The 24,574-nt window shown below is 38.6% G+C and overlaps 1 protein-coding gene across 2 annotated transcripts in view; it reads right to left on the bottom strand.

Annotated features, from left to right (window-relative positions):
• Window positions 1-24,574, bottom strand: part of SVEP1 (sushi, von Willebrand factor type A, EGF and pentraxin domain containing 1) — a 122,651-nt gene that overhangs the window by 80,269 nt on the left and 17,808 nt on the right. For both annotated transcript variants that reach the window (XM_082782918.1, XM_082782919.1), the window contains exons 2-3: window positions 23,298-23,553; window positions 22,040-22,216 (exon numbers count right to left, since the gene is read on the bottom strand). In XM_082782918.1, the coding sequence (XP_082639044.1) occupies window positions 22,040-22,216; window positions 23,298-23,553 (433 nt within the window). The remainder of the gene's footprint in view (window positions 1-22,039; window positions 22,217-23,297; window positions 23,554-24,574) is intronic.

Raw genomic sequence — 24,574 nt, 5'->3', positions numbered from 1 at the left:
AAATCCTAGCCTACAGAAGAACTACACCAAAATTTAATGCACACAAATTCTTAGCATCAAACTAGCCAAAGAAGCTCACAAATATGCCTGCCCTTGATTTACACATTATGATTTATAGATGATCTACACACTGCTTTCAGTAATGTATGAACCACAAACAATGAACCAATTAATCAAAGTAACTGCTCCCAGATGCTTTTCTATACATTTATATCCCATTTAACATTTGTAACTCTGTGTTACTCCAATGCACAAGCCTTAAAGAGATTTACAGATATCTTCAGAGACAGGGAAAATGCATACAGAAAAGTGACCTCTCACATGAGAATTTCAGATGGGTGGGATAAGTCTCTCTTTGTTCTGAATTCCATTATTCAGGAAATTACAATAATTATCTTTATTTATTTTACAAAACTGATGTGAGAACAGGAGAGTGACTATTTACCAGGTGCTAATAAAGTGAAGTGCTGACTGGTTAGATTGCCATTTGACACAGAACTCAAAGGTACTTGAGCTGAAAAACATATCTCCCGATGTAAAGTTCAGCAAATATTTTGAGGTTACTTACTAGTGAACCTCTCACTTCATTAATTTCATTGTCTATAAATTTTTCTAATGGGCATACGTTCACTTGCAGACTGCAGGTAAGTCAGTCTCTCATTTCCTGCCCTAAGTGCAGACACTTTTCACCGTCTGAGGAACCTCTGCATGGTACAGACAACTGGCAATGGACAGCTCCACAGCCATCAGGTGACTGAGCCTGACCATAAATGCCTTCAAGTGTCTTCTCCGTTATGTGGTAAGATGTAATCTGTCTCTAAAGTTAGTTTCTCCTGTTGAACTACATTTCCCAGATTTCAAAGATTATGGCATTATCAGTCTTGTATTTTGGTAGATATTGGACCAGCTATGTTTGTTTTGTAAACTATGTAACTATATGCTAAAATACTCTGACATTTGTCTTAGTAATGAAAACAGCATTCTGCTTTCTTGGCAACTGAAAAGGAAAAAAAACAACAAAACCAACAACAACAAAAATCAGCCCCCCAAAACCAACAGAAACTCTAGCCTCCTTTTCCTCAACCCATCAAGGGAGATTCAACCATAATAAATCAAATTTTCTGAATGATGTCGTAAAGAACAACCTGTATGAACAGTTAGCACTTCTTTCCAAGAAAAGCATGGTGTTTTGCATGGCTTCCAGAGATAATATTTTTATTTCACTTTCAGAAAAATTTGCAGTTTTATTTTGAAGAAAGCAGTCATAGTGGTTACAAGTTAAGGGGTGACCATGAGCATTATAAATTGGCTTCAATGTTACAGATATGTATTTTAAATACACTTTTAAAAAAAGTACAAAAATGCCCCAAAAGTAAAGGGTATAAATAGAAGTGACAGCTTTTCAGGAGAAAAAAGGGAAAAGTATCCAAGCAGAATTAGAGCTGGGAATTCTTAAATTTTCTTCTGGGACTTTCAGTAAGGCATTTGCAAAAAAATCCCCTTCATACAGTTCACCTGTTCTTCCCCTCAAAGACATTCCTCTTGGACAGTTACTACTCTCCTCTCTTCGGTGCAGGCATCTTCTCCTTGCATACAATGATGCGTTTATCAGCAAGAGAAAGAACTTGTCAGGGAACCTCATCTGAAGAATACAAGTGGTCCCATTTGTGACTGATCGATCGCACATGCACCTCTCTGGGGTTGAGTAGTGCCAAATTGTCACAGAATTCTAGTTACCAGTCTGCACTCACCAACGTACCCTCTATACCCACAAAAACTGCCTGAAGATCACCTTTCTCCAGTGCTAATCTGTAAAAACAATTACATTTTTTATTAAAGGTTGCTTTCCCTTGCCAACAATACGATGGTGGAAAAAGGTTCAAAACAGTGTGTGGACGTTCCCCAGTGTAAACAAACACTGATCTGGCACCTTCAAGAATGACAAAAAAGGCAGGAATTTTAGAAATGTGGAAACAATTTTAACTGTATCAGCCATTAAAGGGAGAGGACACTCATGAAATGTGCAAATGTGCACATGCACATGCACGATATTCTCAACAAAAGATTTAAGTACTGCCTACATGGGAACCATGTTGTTCTTTGTCCAGAAGCAAGGGGAGGAACAAGAAATTGCCTTCTGTTTAATCTAATTCCCTCTTCAGACCAGAACAATGAGTACCGAGTAACAGCAGAGGATTACGTTTTTGTTACAGGAATGAAAGGCTATCTAGTAGCAGGGATTAGTGTGATAACTCAAACAGGCACACATCTTACACTTCCCAAGCACACAAAGACGGCTCACATTGAAGTTGCCATCAACAACAACCTGCTTTCAGAATATGGTGGACATTTGCCAACTATATGCATTTTCTATTGTGGTAATGTCAGCGCATTCATCTTCTCATAGGAAATGAGAACAAAATAATAAATGCTTACTGTAGCATGCCTCCTGCATTATCCTCCTCAGTTATGCTCTCCTGAGTTATACAACTAACTGAAAAAAAAAGTAAGAAAATCCGGTACTGTTCTGTTCTGTTCTGTTCTGTTTTGGAATATTATACGGCACAATGACTTAGGCTACCAATGCAACACACTTTATCTCTTTATATATCAAAAAATATATTCAGTTGCATGTAGAAGAGAATCAGTAGAAAGCAACTATGACATAGGCTTGCTAGAAACAAAAACCTACAGGGCAGGCATAAAAACATTTCAGTCAATGGAGGTGCACGGACAGTACAAAGATATGTGAAGGCATTGTGTGAAGCTGAACAATGGATGTGGAAGGTTTGGGAAATCCTCAAAAAATCAAAAGACAGATTTTCAAATTCAGTAGGAACTCTGCTCTGCCTGTATACAATAATGACTAGTTTGATATTTTAATCTTCAAGCAGGAATTTAACACTGTAAAAGTGACTACATAGAACGAGGTACATTTCAGAGCTTCACTGATCACTTAACATGAAGATCTAGTTTGGCTTTTTTTAAGCAGTGAATACTAAAACCAGAGACAAACTTAAGCCAACTGATATTGAACCCACAGAGTGGCAAGAAGACTCCAGCCAGGGTTTAAGCAGGTAGAGATCATATATTAAAGGGTCACAGTCTGTGACATGGGGTCATGATTCTTCCTCTGAATGTATGAGTAAAAATTTGAAGTGCAAATAATTTTGCCTTAAAAATGTAAATCTTTTAAAATCCTGGGAGAGCAGGCAAGCTCAATTTATTCTCCAATTATGCTAGTATGTCTAAGTCACTGAAATGGAATTATTCTTGATTTATCCCAGTGTAAGAGATAGGAGAGTCAAACTCCAGGTATTTGAAAGATTAATTTGAGGGATTTCATATTTTTCTCAATGCATAATTTCTTCCACTAACTACATTTAGTAAGTAATCTCTGGCTTGAGCTGTTTTTTCCACCCTTCATGCTAATGAAGGATCCGATTAAGGATTTATCTTCAGCAGGATACGGCAGGAATCAGCCAGGCTATATCCTGCTCTCTCCCACATCAACCTGAGCTCTATTTGTATACACTATTGCTCTATTTTCTATATACTGTACTGACTGTAGTTGTAGTTCTCATTTTTCCCTGCATATGTAAAGCTTAAATGAAATGATACTCCGATGCAAATCACAAACACAAAAATGACTTTAGCTTAATTCCCGAACTTCCTAAGTGAAGAAAGCAAACCTAGTTTTCCAGTTCCATTGGTTGTATGCCACTGTAATTACTTTTATGACACTGTTTATACGGATAAGTATGAAGCGTAATGAAGTGCGGAATCAGCCCCAGAGTCAGAGTATACCATGAACATCTATTTTGATTTTGTTCTGCTGCTGTCTAATAAAAGTAATGCAATCATATGTCACAGGATCTCTCAACAGTGATCGCTGGATGTTTATACGATTTTTTTCCTGTTTCCTCCATTTTTGTTACTGAACATACACAGGAGATTTTTGGTTATGTGGGCCTTTGACCTGGCACACAACATCTTGCATTTTTATTCGTTTTTTGGAAGCTATAGGGAAAATCCACTGTGTGCCTAGAATTACTTTTAATTACAGTCCACAACACCAGGACAACGTAAAACTCAAATTAACTCATGTTTACGCCTTTGGAGGAGAAGAACTTCAGCCTGAGCATGTGGGCCACCCCTCACTGCTTTACCTAATCTAAGATTCTTGTGCCCTGGTGATATCAAAATGAACATGAAAATTAAAAAAGTTGTCACCTTGACTTTCACTTATGAAATAAGTACTGTGGTAGCAATATTTGGCATCATTTCTTTTTTAAACTTGGGTAGCATGATAAGGCCTCACTATAAAGCTTAGTTATTTTACTAAATAAAAGTCAAAACTTTCATGAAGAAGCAAGTATAAAGAATTCACAGTGTATCATCATGTACTGAATCTTTCAACACTGGTATCTTCATCTCTCATCACGACTAAGTACTGTCTGACCCAGGCACAACCTCCATTAGAAGAAACAATGGGAACGAAGGGCTGTATGTCCCTTGACAATGGCCTGCCAAATAAAATATGCTTTACTAGGAAACGCATGGCGTCAGCTTAAGGCAGACAACGAAGGAAGGAGGTGCCTAGGGCTGCAATTCAACCTGCGTGGAGTGAATGGAGATCCCTGTTCCACACCAAACAGAATTCCTGATGCTTTCCCACCACCTGCTGCTGCAGCAGATCAGGTGTGGGATGTCTCACTGGACCAACACGTAGTGCTACCTGGCCCTCCATCCGTCCTCCAAAAACCATTCTGCTGCTGCTGCATTTTTGAGTGGCTCCTGCAAAGGGAGAACATGCATAACAAGGGAGGCATATGATGGGAGCCTTGACGGCACAGAACTCCCCAGTCCCCTGCCTTTTCCATATGTTTTGCAGTAATCTTTCTTGCCTGCTCTTGTAACCAAAGTATTCTGCAAACTCAGGGCACCAAAGCCAGAGATGTTGTCATTTTCAGGTCCGTTCTACTAAACCAAACAATAAACTAGGGTTGTGGATTTCTTTCCTTGTATTCAAAAATGTTTAGTTGGGCTACTATAAAAACAGACTTCTCTGGACATTGAAATGTACCTCTCTGAACCTGTATACTACGATCTTTAAGCTTGCTTCTCAAAGACTTACCATACCCTGCATCCCTGTCTTGGAGACTGGTCCTAGAAGTTGCAGCTTTTGTTTGTTTGTTTGTTTTTTCCTTTTTTCTTTTTTAATATCTTCCGTAAGAAAGGTATGTCAGATCAGGCACTTTGTGCCCACGAAGTGCATTTGGAAAGCTAATGAGTCATAAAAAATTGAAACCTTTGGCAGATATTGTAATCCACTCTTCTGCATTTTGCAACACGTATGATGTCAAAAAAAGGAAAAAAAAAAAAAAAAAGAGCCAGTAGCATGCTAGTATTACAAGAAATATGCAAGGAAGTGGCTTTAGTTAAACATTTGACATGTATGACTTGTACAAAGACTGCAAAAGAAAACCTTGTGCTTACCTTTAAGTGTAGGGATCAGAAAAGGATTTCTACTAAGTCTCAGTGTGTTCTCCAGCTCTAATACCTCCTGTTATCCTCAGCATGTGCTCTGCATTAATTTCAGACAGCTCTGAACCTGCTCATCCATCTGCTCTTTGTCAGTATTCCTTACACATCTCTTCTCATAGCAATGTGATTAGCAATTTAACAAGCTAGATGTCTTCTCTGTTCTCATTTGATGTATTTTGCTCCATCTCTTTATAAGATTTACAAATTTCCTCTCATTGAGGGAAGCAGGCTGAATCAAGTCCAAAGTTCAGCTACTTTTACACATCATACACAGGGAGCAGACAAGTTCACCCAAACCTTTTAACTGAGTTTAAGAGACATCAGAAATGCAATACTGCACTACCAAGTAGGCTGCAGCATCTGGAATGAAACTTTGTGATGATCTAGCTCTAGATCTTCAAGCACTTCAAACAGCCCTAACAAAGTTTCATCAGAAGTAACTTGTTCACAATAAAAATGAGAGTCTTGGATCCTCTCCCATAGGGCAAGAGAACTGGAAAGGCGCCTGAAAGAAAATGCAGTCCCTTGGGCTAGCATCCCATCTCAGCACCCTGACCATACAGAGCATGGGGGAATAATCTCCCTACTGAAGAATGAAAGCTCAAGAGCGATAGCACCTTGTAAAAGTTATGATGCTTACAAGGATCTACTTCCACAGGGAAGTCTGGCCCTGGGCCACAACAGTGCTGAGCATCCCTGCATAGGCTCAGGGTGAGCGTATTTAGATAGGATTACCTCAAAGCAATGTTTCTAACTGCAAGATATCCTACTGTAATAGCAGTAATACCGAGAACATCTAGAAAATCCATTCTCATCCAGTTTAAAGACATTTTTAGATCAGAACAATTATCGTAAGTCAAAAGCAAAGTAAATTCATATTTGAAGAATACATGTGCATTGCAAGGACACAGCTATTAAAAGTGTTTTAAAACATTTTACGATCATAAAAATAAAACTGATTCCCTCCAAAGTTAAAAATAAAGACTGCCATATATACAGTAACAGTAACTTAGTTGTCTCAAAGCATGTGGCTTAGCCAGGAATACAAAAGAAAATCTTGATTCTGCCTTGCAACTTATCTTCAAAAAGAAGCCTACTTGTGCTTCATTCAAGCTACAAGTTCTCCAGATATATGAGACAACTTGTGCAATCTATGTAATTTTGCAAGAAATTCCATTTCACACACTTTCACAACAGAAAAGTCCATTTAATCTTTTTGGGAAACACTAGAACACTAGTGCATAGACACACTGCTGTGGTTTCTACAAACCCGTTCAGCAATGCAGGGTGCATTAACAGTCACTAATCAGCATGTGACATAACCTGTACTGAGGCAGCTCTGCTTTAGCTGTGGTAGAAGACAGCCTGCATTTAGTGAAGGGCCAAACCAAAACAATCTACAGAAGCAGAACTGTGAGCCTAAGCTTACAGAGGTAAGGTAAAGTTAATGGTGAAGCTTAGGAACTTTGCTGGTTAACTACAAACAGAAATGGCATTCATGTGCTAAAATAAAGCTCTTTTGGTCGAGATCTGAGTGGCATTTTAGACAGTTGTCACAAGTTTGCCATTTGTATAGACATCAAAGAAGTAGTCTTGGTGATGCATTTGGAGAGCACACACAAAGCCAAGTATGAATGTACCTATGAGGTATGGGTATCAGACCATGCCAGCTTCTGACTTACAGAACGTGGACACTGATCTATGTCCTCATGCCCTGCACATTTCTAACACGTATCATGATAAAAGCGAACAACAAACCCCAGAAGTACTAAAAAGTTGCTGGCAAACTGAATCAGTTGATTGTGTAAAGTTTACCATGTGAATTATTTATGAAATCATTTCTGTGCAAGTGATAATTTTGTGTCCAAAACTCTGCACACAATCAAACTTAAAAAGGGAGATAATAGCAGGTCTGAAAATGATTCACTCAGAACAGAGGCCTCTCTGGACATGGTCTTCACATAATCACAGACACACATTCCTCAGTAAAACTTTATCACTGCTGATGTGAGAGCACAGGCTACTGTAAGTGCCTGTTCTAAGTGCCCTGGTCTCTGGATAGCTTCCTACTATTTAAATTAATAAACATTGAAAAGGAACATTATCCTCCTGTCCTGGGTGCACTTATTTGCCATTTTGACGCATGTGCTATGAAGTTGTACCTTTGCTTTTCCAAGCTGTAAAGAAGTACAAACCAGCTGAAGTAAAGCAGGTTCTGTTAAAGGAAGAAGAAGAAAAAAACAAACAAGCAACAACAACAAAAAAATCACCACCACCAATAAAAACACACACACAAACAAACAAACAAACAAAGAACCCCACATTTTATTTAATTTCTGCTACAAACAGGTGAGCAAATAACTGTTTCAGAGATGTAATAAATGTCTGGTTTGAAGGCACTGGAAGCCCAGTTCTTCCTAGGCTTGGTCTACCCATTAGACAATATATAAAATAAATCCTCTCTTCACTTTTTTGACAGAAAGGGTTTTGGGCCAGAAGGCAAAAAGGGATGATCAAGATACACTTGCAGATGGGGATTAAAATCAGATGCAGGGAGAAAAGTCACTCTATATTTTTGTTACCTTTCCTTGTCATTGTACCAATACATTTATCAATCTATCACTTCCCTAATAAGGATTAATAAACAGGTATTAGGTGCCCAAAGGACCAAAATTAGGCTTAGACCAAACCCCGAGTGATAGTGGAAATATCAGAGCAGTGAAAAAGCTCTGCCTGGGATGCGTTACATTCTGCTCCGTTAACTTCTGCATGAGAAACACGCTGGAAAGCACGAAATAGTCTTCCTTTATGCACAACTGGGAAGAGGGAGCACTTGGAAACGGAGAAGCCTGACCTGGGGCTGTGGAAAAAAAAATGTTTCCTTAACAACTCCTGATGTGCTATACCCAGAAGAAGCTGAACCAAGCATCCACTCCAGTGCCTGCGGCTCGTGGGACATGCTGAAATCATCGCAGCTCAGCCAGCACTTGCTCAGCACAGCCTACACTTTCTTCCAGAAGCAGAGAGCAAGAGTCTCATGTTACACGTTACAGGGCTAAACCAACAGATCACCTTCTCCCGGGATTTCTGAAAGGTAATTTTAACTAAAATAAGGGCTTGGGATTTAGACGCTGACAAAACATGCACCCCGGGCTTCCCAGAGCCGGTGTCTTTCTGTAGTGAAGAACACCCCTCGTGGTTAAAGATCCATTTCCACTGTGTTCACCTCCTGACAGTTTTGTGTTCAGTTATTCTTCAGACTTAAGAGGATGATTAAAATATGACTGCTCAAACTGAACAAGCCAACTGGCTTTCCTGAGAGCTGCAAGCTGCATAAGGAACCCAAGAGGAGCCAGAGACACCAAGTCCTCAGCTTTTCTCCTCATACAGGCAGAAATCACAAATTTGCTTCACAGTAAAATATATTAACAGAATCCTGTGTAGTCCTGGGTTGTTTTACTCATCCAGTGTGAAATGCTCCCCTGTTGCTGTTGTCTCCAACACCACTCCCAGCAGTTGTTGCTGCATGTGATCATCAAGGAAAAAAAAAAAAAAGACACCTATTTCTGTCTCCTTTGTCTGAAGATCAGAGTAGCTCCAGCTGCTGAATCACAGATGGGGAATGTAGCAAGTAAAAATTATAAACAGGAAAGTGAAGCCATTTCTGCCCAGACCTTCAATAAAGTGTCACTACTACATTAGGTGCCAAATTTGGCTTGTTTTCTACATCCCTTATTTTTATCATTTAAATACACTTTTCAACAAAAGCGATTATACTCCTATTAAGTAACATTTCTGAGCAGAGAAGATACAGCACGTGACTGTGCAGATGGAGAACATATGTCACTATTTCCATGTTTATTTACTTAGCAGCCCAGGGTGAGAGTCAGACAGCTTTTGGTTAACTCAAGAGAACTGAAGCACATGCAATGGCTCAGGCCAATAATCAGACAATAAAAAGTGATGTTTTTGCCAATTTTTTTTTCCACATATTGTGAAACAAACCCAGCTATCCCTGTGTAGAGTTCAGCAAAGTGCCGTACCCCTAATGTTAGAGTTTCTACTTAATTCCTGGAATTATTACCGGTACCCGTGATTTACTGTGAAAAATACTATAAATTCCATTGACCAATTTTCGTGCAAAACTCTTATGGACCCCCTGAATTCTTTCAAAATGATCTGAACTATGTAGATCAAAACAGAGTCTTGTTTATGGAACATGACAGTGCTAAGAGAACAACTACATAACTTTGTATTAACTGCTGCTTCCTCAGAAGATATTCAGAGAAAAAAGAAGTCTTTTCATCCCATTTTGCCTATTTTTCCTTGTCCCTCTCCACTCTTATTTCTATATGAGATAGGAAGGAAGTTCTTCCTTAAGGATGGATCTGACCCTTGCTGAAGCATTTGAACTGAAGAATTGTGTTTTAAGCACTTGGTCGCGTGCCCCACCAACCAACTACACTTTACTACCACAAAAGCTATGGCAAAAAAAAATATTGTTGCAGTGTGTTGCACAACCACATACACAGCCTCAGCAATCAATCTTAACAAAGCTCTGTTCTGTCAAGAACCTTCACAAAGCCACTTCTGACCACCAACTTTGCTTTTCCTCCCTAACCAGCACTTGCCTGGTCTCTGTCCCTTAGCCCCTCCAGAAAAATGTAACCCTCTGCAATGTAGGAGTTCTCCCATAAAGCAGAAATCCCTGGATAGTGAGTTTATGTGTTTGTAAGATCCCTTCTTGCCATCAGAGCTAACCAAACACGTGCTGAAGCAGCAACCTGTAACATCTGGAGGCTTTGCTGAAGTGCAGTTGTTTAAAAGAGCCTGACACAGCCTGTGGCTGCTGCCAGAAGAGGAGCAGCCAACAATGAGATTCTTTCAAGAACTGCCTGGTACTCAGTCTGTCTGTGCCTGAAAGTGAAACTGTGCTCTGTATCCTACTTCTCCAGCCTCTTCACTGTTTCAAGAGTGTTTTTACCACCTTGAGGAAGTAGAATCACTGGTTCCCTTTCTAAAGGACAGCAAGGTCCAATGTACATTCTGGGAGGAAAAAGGTCTGCCATGCTTCTGGTCATACCTTCCTTACTAATTGCATGCTCTTTTTTGATAACTTTTGCCACAAACAAGGCTATCTGCACATTGGTGAACAAGAATTCTTAACTGCAATCTGAAGCAAAAAGAGAAAAAAAAAAGGCATAAGCATGATTACTTTGCTGCTTAATGGACCTAATCGACTTATGATTATTACACCACTGACTGTAAGCCGCAAGATCTACTTCTAAACAGCATTTGATTTTAATTAGACAAGTTCACATAATAATCAATGCTATCTAAAAATATCCTGTTGTTTTTTATGAGTTGAAGCCAAGTGTTCTGCACTAACGTCTTGCACTTCTGCTGCACATGAACGACTGAGGGATCTAAGTGACAGACAGCAAACTTCTTCTCTGGCCTAGGGATGCATAAAGCACTACACCTTCTATTTCAACATGGGAAGCTTCCCTAAAGAGACCCTAAAAGTAATGAGAATAAATCAATTCCTAACATCACTGGAGGTGAATTTTAAGACCTTACAGACAGTTTTGTGAATGAAGTATCACATTACAGATTTTGGACGTGTTACCTTTAATACTTGCCTGTATTTCAGTCTCAGGGGAAAAAAACAGACAAGTAACTGCTGTAATCCATCACCTACATCTTGAGGGACAGGTAGTAAAGAGAAGTAGGGGGACAAGAAGACAGTAAGGGGTTCTACACAAACCCTTTGGTCACCATGGCTAGGACTGCCATTACAGTGCACAAGTATGGAAAGGAGCATCCCTGACATGTACTAGAAGAGACAGGAATAGAAGTAACCCCCAGCTACCTAATATACTTCAGTTTCATTAAAGGGATGTTGTCAGAGGTGTAAAAGTCAGTGACTCCATGTGATAAGAACGGAAGACCAAAAGGAACACCAGCTCAACTATACGTAGCTCTTCTGATGTACATCCATGAGGTATAGGAAATTTTCCTTAGGTTCTGTGTTGACACCAAGACAGAATAAGGCTATCCAGCCTACCACACTCCTTGTACTTAAAAAAATCCAATCCTGTGAGCTGAGTTACTTGAAAGAGCAATTTCTGAAGCACCTCATGCTCTGGGCTTGTCTTCTATGGTGTTAAAGTACTGCAGCAGACCAAAGTTCACAGGCCTATGCAGGCTTCACAGGATGTTCTGCAGGCAGCAGATGGGCACGGCATGAAATGAGGGTCAGGAAGATAAAACATAGTAAGAGGCCAACACTTTCATACAGAGCTCCAAGGGTTTTTATGCAGACATTAAACTCAGAATATAAATACACGTCTTTAAATTAATGTGACATAAGGTGTTCCCAGTCCACAAAGGTGTAGATGTTTCCATGTTCCAGTTGAATGCTGATGTTTCCTATCTCTCCCTAGATAGTTTTTAATACCACCTGTGCGTATTTCCAGATAAGAGTTTTTCTGGGAGAGCACAGTAAGAATGTCATAAGCACTCTTTTGCCATAAAACCAGGAAAAACGTAGCTGAAGGGAAGCCTGAATTCAGGATTGGGAACATTACACTGTGCACTGTTCTGTGAAGCACTCAACCAGCACACAGACTGGAACTAATAGCAATAATTGCTGTGAAAAAAAAGAACATGTGGAATTAACAGCCACAGTGTAGGAAAGTTCTCATACTTTATCTTCTGGTATTCTTGTTTGAGTAACAAACTGTAACCCACAAGGAGATGGAAGCTTTGCATGGGTGTTTACTATGGCATTTACAAGGGAACATCCTTTGTTTGAACTTCATGGGCCTAATATCCACTTATTTTTTAGCTGTCCTCATAATGTTTCTTTTGCTGTCATGGAAAAAAAAAAAAAAAAAAAGAAAAAAGAAGGAAAAAAAAAAAACACACAAAAAAAACAATGGTAGATTTTCCTCATGGCCAGGAGAAGGAGACAGATCTTCGTTATTACAAGGGGTGAAGCTTTGCACAGAATCAGTGCAGCTGCACACACCTACACAGATGGAGATTTTGTCAGTCTTATACACTTGACACTAATGAGTAACTGTAATGTAGTGCTTGATGATTTTTTTCTTCAAACTCGTCAGTTTCAGACTCTACATAAATCACGTAACTACAATCAGATTACATAGTTAACTAAACTTCTATAAAAATAATCTTGCTCAACTTCACACCCCATATACACTAAAAAATAACTTCATTCTTCTCATTCTTATGAAGGTGAGTAAGAGAGGAAAATGCTTCCTAATTTAAAAAAATTCAGACTGGGGGAAAAAAAATCAAGTGTTCAAACTACCTTCAGATGTGGTCCCTACTAAAACATCTGCACTGGAAGTGTGAGCTGCTGGTCTGGCTTTGTTTTGCGAGGTAACAAATTAAACCCAAGGGTTTTGGCCTGAAGAGGTTCCCACTTCTGTGGAGAGTCCTGATCTTTGTTTTCATCAAAACACCAACAAAACCAGGAGAAACCAGTTTCCTGTTTGATGAAACTGGTCTGTGTTGCTGCTTTCGCGTTCCCCAGAGGCCCTGTCACACTCCTGCATGCAGTCAGCACTGCTTCTGGGTGGGAAGGTTGGGTCATCTGCAGCGGGTTTTGGGGTGACGGAAGAAAACAAAGCAGCTTACAAGACAGCAGACCAAACTTCCCATCCGTTATTGGCTGCTGATTTTCTGACAGACCAATTAAGCCTATGAAGTGTCTGCAACCTATTTGCCCTAATTCTGCTCCAAGTTAAGTGGGTTTTTACCGCTTTTTATCCTAGAGTTTTTTGCAGCACACTCTTCTTGCTGCCAGCTGCCTTTGTTGGAGTGGAACCAGAGCATGGCTGAAGGAACAGACAATGTGCGCAATGGGAAGAAGGCAGAAGCACAGCTGTGGAAGACATAGACAGAGGATTTCTTCCCTGGAAGTGGTTGTGAAATGAGTTGAGGAACCTGCCAGATAACTTTCCACAGAGACACAGAGCCACTGGGGCAGGCCTGAACAGGAGAGGCAACAGAAAAGCCATCCCATCTCTTCTTTCCACTAACTTTCTTCTCTTATGATGGTGGTACTCAGATGCAGAGAAGACAGTGGGAGGAATGTCTCTACCACTTTTTGGGTAAATATCCCCCGAAAGACTTTGTTTATGTCAAAATCTGCAAAAAAATGATTTATTTAGCTGTGTGTTATCACTTGATGAGCTTTGTGCAGCTTTGCTTTTATATTTTCTTTTTCCTGTTAGCTGCAACTGGGTAACTGCAGAGCAATTATCAGAAGACCATTTCTGAATACTTGCACAATGATTTGAACTACGTTTTAGACAATATATGAGCTTAATACTGCAAGAGAAGTAGAAAATATTGGTTAAAATGCTACAAGGAATAGTGCTTGTTGTTACAGAATACTTTTCAATATTCACTGGCCTAGGTACGGTGAACATCAATCACAGTGCAAGTCAAGACAAGGATTTAAAAATAAAATGAAAATATTCCCACACTCCATGTTCTATTGGAAACTCATTCTGAGAGCTAAATGTCAAATTCATTTGACCAAGTAACAAACACACCATATGCAATTCAACCAACTTCAGATCCGGAGACACAGAGACTGCCCGATTTTGTCACAGTAACAGTTCTATGTTCTAGTCTGGTTAAGTGAATCAGTTTTGGTAAGGCTTTTCCAGAGCAACTTAAAGATGCTAGGAATCCTGACACCTTGTCACAACCTCACAGGTACAAAAACTAAGGCTAGATCTCATGAGTAACTTGTAGCACAATTAAGTCCTGGTAATGTTCCAAGTACTTAAAAGTTGATGCTTCGGAGCCCATTTAACCTAGGATTTTTTCCCACCATAAAATCTCCAACAGTGAACAGTGTAAAATCAGAGTGGAGGTAAGACAGCCTGCTTTTTATACTGTCTAGGGACTCATGGCCATGCCTAGGCTTAACACTAAAGCTTTTACAGTCTTTTAACTAAAGGATAAAGCTACCTGTGCAGTATTTACACTTTGGAGCCTTCATTGTGACAGCCACCTGTATTGGTTATACTGTGATGAGAGGACAGCTCAGGCACTCCAGAAGCAGCCTAAGCTGGGGCAGCACAGAAAGCTGGAGTCTATTTCTATATCGTGTCTATTCAGAGCATGGCTTCTGCTCTTCCCAAGCCCTACATATGGCAGCTTTTTCTCCTCTAATTGCATGTAAAACTTTGGCCAGAGATTTTATTTGCATGACATTCTGAGGTGACCAGGACAAGCCACTTCCAAGGTAAGAAAAATAAGGGAAAATTGTGCATTGCTTCCCAATTTTCTGCCACATGTATTTCAGAAATATCTCCATACTCAATACAAAAGAGTCTGTTTTGAATTTGAAACTTTTTTTTCTAATGCCTCAGATGACAACTAGTTGGAAAGGTTGATACATTTTTAATGTTGTATGAAGACTTAGAAATTACCTCTGTTTTTCTGATCTGTACAAGCCAAAATTCAATTGGGGGTTTCACCTTTACCCTAAAACTTCACATTTAAAGAACTCCCTCAGAAACAAAGAACACTTTAAAGTTGGTGGGTTTTGCTTAGTTTTAGGGTTGTGTTTCTTTCCTACTGTTCAGTTGGAAGTGCAAAGGAAACAAGCTACGTGGTGCAGAATTAGAAAAATTATGTACCAATTAATCACCATTATCCACACTAGCTATCGTGTTACTTAAAATTTTTACTTTTGCAAAACAAGATTTATATAAGTCGGTACCTAAGACCTAGGGATGAAGAAAAAAATAAGTCACCCACTTCTAAGGACTCAGTCCCAAACTCATTAACATTACTGGAAATAATCCTAATTAATTTCAATAAGTTTATTAAAACTGAACATGGATAAAATGCACCCGTAGCTGCACAGGTTACTTGTTTCACTCAAAAACCTTGTATCAAATTGATCGAGGAAAGCGCCCTTTTTACACAGTCATTGGTTAGATGTTAAAATTTTCCCATTTCTACAGTGGGTTGGAAAGCTCACTGTCTAACTTAAGTGTTAAAGAGTTTTTCTGGTGGACTGAATCTGGGTTAAAATTCCAAATTTTTGCTACTGTTTGCCTTCAAAGACATGGGGAAAGCAGATCAAAGGTTTTTTACTACTATAAGAATTAAATAATTGACAATAATAATTGACTTTATAATTGACAAAACCTGTTATCACTTCATACCTACTGTGTTTTATGAACCTTTACTGTATCTCTGCAGAAGGACTGAATTCAATAAAAGAAGCTTCCACTGCCCTACATTCATGAAGCACGTTGTACAGGTCAGAAATAAACTAGTTTGGTGCTGGAATCCACGTAAAATGCAAACCTACTCTACCATCATGCAAGACACTATTCATCTTTGTTGGAGTCACTCCTACAAAAGAAGCCCCTCCTGACAAGAATTTACTGCTGTAATGCTTTTAAATTACCTAACCAAAGTACTGTATCTCCATTGTGTGCTCCATTCTGAGAAATCTTAGAAGATTTCAATCCTTTCATCCTCAGCCTTTGCTTTGCTTTGTACCATACCAAGCAGGAGAATCTGCATTTGAATTTCCAAAAGCAAAGCAGGAAATACTGGACTTCAGGGGCAAAAAAATTGAGAAAGAAGATGTTAATGTTAAAAATTCTAAAGAGCATGACTGCATGCTTCCAGATTTATCTTCCAAATAAATTATCTATAAAAGCCATTTCTTTTAGTCTTTATGTAAATAATAACGATGAATGTTTTTACATTATATTCTGGTCTTAAATATTTTTTAAAGAAAATTAACTTCTTAAACTTTCATATCATTGCCTATAGTACTTGTTGTTTCCTAAATCCACCCTTCTCTTCCACTTGTCTTTCAGCAGATGTGAAGAACAGATCCATTTACATTTCTCTTGTAGTTACCCATCACGATGTTATGATACCTTCAATAGAAAAACAAGCTCATTTACTTTTCTTCTGTATTTATCCATCGTGTTGTTATGCTCAAATTGTTACCCATAAAGAGCCAAAAAAGGTTCATAACAAAAAGAAAAAATATACAGAATGCCAGCGAGGAATAGTTTTGCCAGTATTAATTAAACATCAATTCACTGTCGCTTAGTCATTGGTATTTTGCAACTTTCCCTTGTTTTAGATCCCTGCTTTCTTGTTTTCTCCTTTCATGACAGCCAGTGATTTTAACACAATATACTCACAGCGGAAACTCTGCGTATTATCCAAGGCAAAAGAGGCTGCAACAAAAGGCTCCACCTGGGAGAAGTATTTTTTAAAGAATAAATTACAAGTTACAGAGTAACATACACGAAGGTATCCCATCCCCCATAGGTGACAGAAAGGGGATTGTGATTGTAAGGTAATAATTACAGGAGCATATCCCTGACAGCCGTTACACTTGGAGAAAGGATTCTCCAGACCAGCTGTTCTGTCTCTACAGTAGATGAGTCTAACTCCAAGTCTCTCCAAACTGTCCAGGTTTTGTAAACATTAATGAATGCTTTATTAAGCATGTATATCTCAACTTCTTTACCCAGCTGTAATCTCAGTTCCTTCAGCTCATCTAGTTTAAAATGTTTGCTTCTTTTTACTTATGCAGATTTACAGGTTTATATGGCACAAGGAAGCACAACAGCAGCCATATGACATTTCCCTTGATGAGATACTCCTTCAATTTGTCAGTTTTCATTGGGCCTCAGCAGAAACTTTCAGTGTAAGCTATGCTAGAAGAGTATTTTTCTGATTCAGAATTTAAAAACAAAGGAGAGTAAAGGAACCAGAACAACATCCTATCTGTTTTAAGACACAGGTTCAATGGATGACAGAATGAAATGGCACTGCTGTGTGAGAGAGCAAGAAACTAAGTTCTAAGATGCAGAAAATCTGCAGCTCTGTCAACTTCTAAAGAGAATTTCCACACAGAGTACGACAAATGCAAGATGGCTTACAAAGATTCATTAAGCCAGAACACCTGCAGGATAGCTAATGAAACACTTCAACAAAATGAAAGAGGAGAAAGGGTGACGCGACTTCCAGGCAGGGAGAAGCTCCTAACAGAAGGGAGGTAAGAAAAACACATAATGGCAGAACAGATGTTTTGCTTTCTTTGAATGGACCATTCCAATCACTACTGGAATTACAGTTCTTCCTATCTCACTAAAAAAAACAACCGCTAGTAATATATTATGCACAACTTGTGTTCTTTTCTTTCTTTCTTTCTTTTTTATTTTTTTTCCTAACTGGAGAGCTGTCCAACTCATGAACATCAGGTTTTGCTTTGCATTCTCAAAAGGAACATTCTGGAAATCTCATGAAAAAAAAAAAAAAAAAAAAAAAAAAAAGCTCACATGAAAATAGGGTCCAAAATCCAAGAAATCATAAAATGCAAAATGTAGACCCCCTGCCTTGCTGGACCTCCTGCATTTTTTTGAAATTCTTCTCAGTCTTTTAAGTGAATGTGTTCTGAGTTAAAATTTGGAAAAAAAAAAAGAGAGAGAGAGAGAAGAAAAAGGTCACAGTTCACACGATTTCACATTTCCCTGGAAAAGTTTTTTACAGATCTAACTGATGTCCTGTTTTGTAAGCAAAACTGCTGGCCTGGTGGCTATTCAGATGATAACCAACAATACTATATACTCATAAAAACTGCAGAGGCCAGGTAAGCTACTGAATATTTATATATATGACGAAATTCTACATTTCAGTAATTATAGACATGTAGTGGACCAAAATTAAAGAAAATAAGGAATAACTAGCATACCATGTAAGTACTGCATTTACTAATTCTGCCCTGCCAACTGTAAGTCATCTTCATGAACACATTGTGCTATAAACTATGTGGTCCATGTGTTCAATAAAGGAAATGACTGGCAGTTCCCTGCCCTCCCTGATACCTGTGGTTGTCATCCTTTAGTTTCCCCATCATGAATCTATAAGGTCATTAGATCCATCAGACCACTTGCCAGAAAAGAACCTCGTTCTCTGGAGAGTATCACTGAAAAATGTGGAAAAAGGCTGTGTAAAAGACATATTACCTAGCTTCCTAAGACAGAGAAGATACAAATGGACAGAAGATACATCTGGACATTTTAGCTTTCCATGGACCAAGCAGTTACCTTTAATAGCTCATCTTTTTATTGATGGAATGGAAGACCATGAAGGTCACATATGTTTTTGCTGACATCTGTATTTTTGTTTGGTTGCATTTAGTTTGAAACGTAACATTTGTAAGCAAAGAAAGGAAGGAAAAAAAGAAGTGAGGGCATTGAAGAAAAGGTGTTTATGTACTATACAATAATTGTGATTGATTATGATACGGTCTCTGTTCTTCCTCTTTCTCCTTTTCTGATAATTGTCACAGATGTCCCTGGCTGCATAAGGCTCATAATATGGGCCAAGAGGTTTTTGTTTGGTTTGTTTTCTAAAGCAGAGAACAGTCACTCTGTTCTTCTTTCTGTGGCACATCATCAACAATATTGCAAAGAACAGGAGGTGGTCACTGAAGCCAATTTCTGCTCTCCAGCACAAAGCACGTGGCTCCTATTTTATTTTATGGAAGCTTTCTAGGGTGTTTTTTTTCAGGTAATGAGGAAATTAAAGTCCTGTTATGATTTGTACATAGCTATTTTGGTGCTTCACATTTAAAACCATAAACATCAATAAAGTGGCATAACGCAAAAGCACAAGGCCATACAGAAAATGATGACAGAAAATAACTAATATAGCAAAAGAAACAGATATACTACAGAAGAAGAACAATTTCCCACTTTAATGAAAAATCATTTAAAAATATTTTACTTCATTAAGTAAACATGGGCTAGTATGGTATCTGCATGTTTAACCAATCAAAAGTAAGTTCTGTCAATGTAAACTTGCCAGAAGTCCTCCTGCTCATTATACACTGCAGAAAAGTTAAGAGGCATTCTTAAGATTCCTTGTCCTTTACAAATCCACAGCTATCCTCAGCTGGGAAATGTTAAAAAAATGGTTTGGAATCCTTTTCAGAAAAGAAGATTTCAGAATGTCTTTTTTATTTAAAGAACACATGTTGCCTTTTGTTTCTGTCTGTCTTGAGGAAGAATACAATAGTTGAATTGATCAGACATATTTAAAAGAACAAGCTTGAACTACTCTGGTCAAATTCTCCACAAAATACACATACGCACCTTTTATCTTCACACAGAACACAAATGGCTGCAATCATAGTTTTATTTCAGTGTATCTAATACCAATCACCTTTAAAAACTTAATTTAAAAAAACCTGTTGATTGTAATAAAATGAAACTTTTCTTCTGCAGTTGTCAAATATCCATAAACATAAGTCATACTTTTACCATTTCTAATGGCACTCAAAAGGTAAGCTTACCCCATCAGAAGTTCCTTTTGTATACAAAGGATAACATTAACTCTAAAATGATAGTCCCTCTGTCTTCAGGAATAGCTCAGAACAGTATTTAATGACACAGGCTATTGGTAGAAGCAGAAATGCTGAGTTTATTTTGTTCAGTAGGTTACTAGGACATTCAGCTAAGGTGAACAAAATGGACTGGAATTCCAGAAGAAACTTAAAACGAAAATTTGACTTTATAAAAAAATAGAATTAGCTCTGAAAATAAGCAGAATGTAATAGCTTATCTTTGTTCGGAGTTAAGTGAACTCACTAGTAAACTCTATCACTTACATAAAGCAAGATTCTGATCCAATGTGCCAGTGACTCTGCTAAATTCCTCCGCTCATCTTGCAATCAAAACCCTACCAATTCCTGAATACTTACCTACTTCATTTTTAATCAGAAAATGGTAAAGATGACCAGAGGCACAAGGAAAATTAACAGTTACCTTGTGATAGTCCATAAGGAGCAAAATAAAACCGATAAAACTTCCCAACACAAACATTGTAACATCTCAGTCCTTTCTTGCACTGGTGGCTGGCAATACCTTTTCCTCATTGTATGCTTAGGTGTAATCTTGATTCCCCCAGTGTATTCGTTACTACTCCTAGCGCAGGAATACAGCCATCACAGCTCCCATTGAAATGTTCCTTGAAGGCATTCCTCAGCTTCTAGTCACAAACCTGCCTGTGTCTATTGTCTGAGCAGAGCTATCAGCTCTTACAAGTTACATGAAGAAGCCCTCTGCATGTGATGAAAATCACATTCAACGTAAGTCGCACAGCACTCAAACACAGCCATACAACCATGATCCATAGATGATGTGATTATGCATGAAGCGCGTTAAGTGAGAATATGAGGATGTAAAATCAATGTAAACACTGTATTTTGTTTGTAGATGAGAAATATTTGATTATACGTACTCCTTTTATCCAGCTCACAAAACAAATATAACAGAGTTCAGATATGCTGACAGTTTTGGCATTTTTTTGTCCCATATGCATCAATGGAGTTGGACAAAACCTGCTTATCTTTTCCTACGAGCACAGCTTCCCTTCACTTCTTATAATCACTGCAGTATGTGAACAACTATTTCATCAGATTATCTTGACTACATGAAGGCTTTCAACTGAACTCATAAATGTCTGTAAAAAGAAACTTTATACTGAAACCTGATATTTATCTGTTTATCTGTATTCTTATTAAACAAAGGCATCTGGTATCCCCCAGAGCTGAAACACAACTCCACTGAAGACCAGTGGCTCAACTTTCTCTGCTACTTCCCTAGGAAATCCTATCTATTAATAAAATAAATAAATTAGCTTGAAGTCATCTGCCTAGTAATATAGCCTTGCTTTCACCTTTCCTATGAACAACTTTTCAGGGAACTCAGAGAGCCAGAATTTTGCCTCCATGTTTTTATCCTGGCATGCAATAAAGAGCTGTAAGATGTTGTTTTTTCAACTGTACACTGTAAATGAATATTATTAAGAAGACTGTTCCAAAAGCAGTAACAAGAACAATCTTAGCGAAATTTGATGACAATTTTCTGTTCAGTGACTGAAATGCCTTCTTCCTCCTTAGTTACTGAAAGACAACATGAGAGAATTAAAGGACATTTAATTGACTGTAGTATTCACCAAGTATTTATCCTGCACAGATGCACATAGACAGCACCTCTCCAAACAGGAAAGTTTATGGAATTTCAAAATGTGATCAGTAAAATTCATGATGGAAAAAGTCACCAGGAGCTCTTAAATGCAGAAGATACTACTTCAAACTCAGTAAATCTGCAGTCAAAACATTTTGGTGATTACCATTTTAGGTATGTTTTAATGTGTCCGAACATTTGACCTACTCTTACCTTTCCTGGATATCTCTTTTGGCTGCTGCTGGAGGGGAGTTTGACTGCTACAACTCTTATACACCTTTAGCCAGAAAGTCTTCTAAAAGCCAGAAACCCATTCTGATTCAGGTTGATAATCATAATCCCCCAAAGAGCTGGCCTCCCTAGACTGAATTAGCTACATATCCAGGGCACACAGAGAAGAAACACAAGCACTGAGACATGAGACTCACCTGTGCATTCATGCTGTAGTCCTTTCCCATAGTATCCTTTTTCACAGATGCACTCAAACTGGCCAGTATGAGTGCCACATTTACAGCTTGCCATGATGTCACAGCAGTTTTCATTTGCCTCACAGAGATACGAACAATGTGATATATCTTCTTGGATATAACTGCCAGAGGGCAGGTCTGAAATTATATCAATTTATTAACAAAAAATCCAACCCCAATTACCCCCCCAGTGTCACATTATGTCATTAGTGTAATATTTAAAAAACAAACAAAGAAAAAAAAAGGTTCCATGTCCAGTTCTAAACTGTAGTGATGGCAGCATGAAGAACATTTATTGACATAAAATGTAAAAAAAAAAAAAAATAATAATAAAATTAAATGGTGTTCTTATTCTGCAAAAATGCTCGCTGAAACCAGTGATGCAAAGATCCCAAATTTTTGCTTGATTCTAACAGAGCCAGAAGGCAGCCTCCTCCCCTGCAGTCTTTCCTTTCATGCATTTACACAAAAAGTTAAACCTTAACTGGAATAAACAGAACAGCAGTAAAGTGTACTACTTATGTAAAAGTAGCATGCTTTTAAAAATTAAATACTGCAAATAAATGCTAGTTGGTAGTCTGACGCACGTGTTATGTCTCATTCAAGCAGGACTGGCTTACATATGAAGGTCTACTCATTTGTTCTCACTTGCTAAATTTCTTCTGCTCTTCATGAGTAGAACCTTCATTCTACTTTACAATAAAGTAGACTGAAAAAGGATAAAAGCAGAGTTCAAACTCTCTTTCCACCCCTTGCTTGTTTCAGTGTTATTGAATACGTAAGGCTGTTAAAATAAACTGTCTTTACCTTTATAAACAGGGATCTGAATTATTTCTGAATAGGCTAGCTTTTGTTGGTGTGTAAAATACACAGTAGGTAGTAAGGCTAGTCCTAAGATGCGTATTGGGGGCCTCTTTCAGACAACAAGGTTCATCTATTCAAAGAAAAGTTGCACTGTGCCAAGACCATATTATGTTCTCCTTGGACAAAATGTAGAGTAGAATTGAAGTATGGATATACCAGGGAAGAGAACTTATGTTACATTTTGCTGATGGTTAGTCTAACTAATAGTTTATTCTTTCACCTGAGGAATGGACACCTCTGCTAGAAAGAGGAAATATCAAAAAAAAAAATGGAATCTGCACTACATGCAACGCAGTTACAAGGCAGTACTTTATATTCAGCCCTGTGCTGTCTGTAGGACTTTGTAGGTTAATACCTTCGTGAAGAGCCCTGCGTGCCAGTGCTTCAAACTCAGTAAAACTGTGAAGAAGGTAACAGTGATCTTCTTTTGGATGGGAAGCCATGTCATTCAGTTCTCGGGTATTCCCCTGCCATATCCCGAAGGTGAAGATCTCCACTCCAAATTCACGCAAGGATGCTGCAATGGGTCTTGGGTCTCCACCGTTGGAATATCCGTCAGTAATGAGAAATATCACCTTTGTGGAATTGCCACGCGCATGCCGCAGTATTTGCTGGAAGAGAAAACGAAATGGCACACCTCAGCAAAGTGTTAGCAGCAGTTAATCTACTTTCCTCCCTGATTCAGCTCCTTTTAGTTGGTTACACAGCTGGATTAAGTCTTTGCAAGACTACTCACCATTGCAAAGAACAACCACCTGCAAGCAGAGGCTGTGGTTAGACAACACCAAACACTGACTCACACTTCAGATGGTCAGTGTCTTCCCAATAACAGCTGTGAAATCATGACATGATCTGAAATGAGACACTTTCACACTGGCTGATAAAAGTCATCCATGTGTTAGACAGCAACGATACTGATCAGTGTTTCAGCAACTTTGTTCAGACTGCAGTTTGAATAGATAACACGATGAAAATCTAGTCCAAGACCAAGTCCAAGAACAGAAGTTCAGACGCTACCAGCTGTCTCAGCACCATGGAAGTGATGTAGACACATACCAGCTGGCAGTGTGGTCAGTGTTATCTTTCTGTTCAGCATATGAATGCCACTTGGTTCCCAACTTGCTTATTTTGACAGAGACACGAATCTCTCACCAAGCCACACCTTGAAAATGTCCTGCATACCACGGCACACCCACCCTCATTATCATGACTTTCAGTATGTGATATATGGAGAAATCTTCTGCAGTTTGTAAGGGATAACTAAGAAAAACAAATATTTTACTAAGTGTTATTTTGCTCAAAACATGCCCCCCCCTCCTCCCCCAGTGGGTCTACTAGAAATCTTGTAAGGATAAGCATATCAATGAAAGTTGAAGACTTGGCCAAAACCAGATATAAATCTTGAAAAGAGCTCTCACATACAACAGCAAATTTTCACATGAATAACCTATGAAAGGTTAAAGCTTCCACTGGAAATTTTGTCTTCCCACACATTCCCTTCCGCCCTTCCTCTACCATTTCATTGTCTAAAAAGTGAAATCCACTGAGTGTCTGGAAAGCAAAACAGTGGCTATGTTGTTTTCTTCCTACCTAAGGCAGATGAGAAAGACTGATTTCCCCAATAAGCCCAAA

This window comes from Aythya marila, assembly GCF_965140915.1.
Source record: "Aythya marila genome assembly, chromosome: Z".
NCBI lineage: Eukaryota > Metazoa > Chordata > Aves > Anseriformes > Anatidae > Aythya > Aythya marila.
This window is presented reverse-complemented; position numbering and strand designations above follow the sequence as displayed.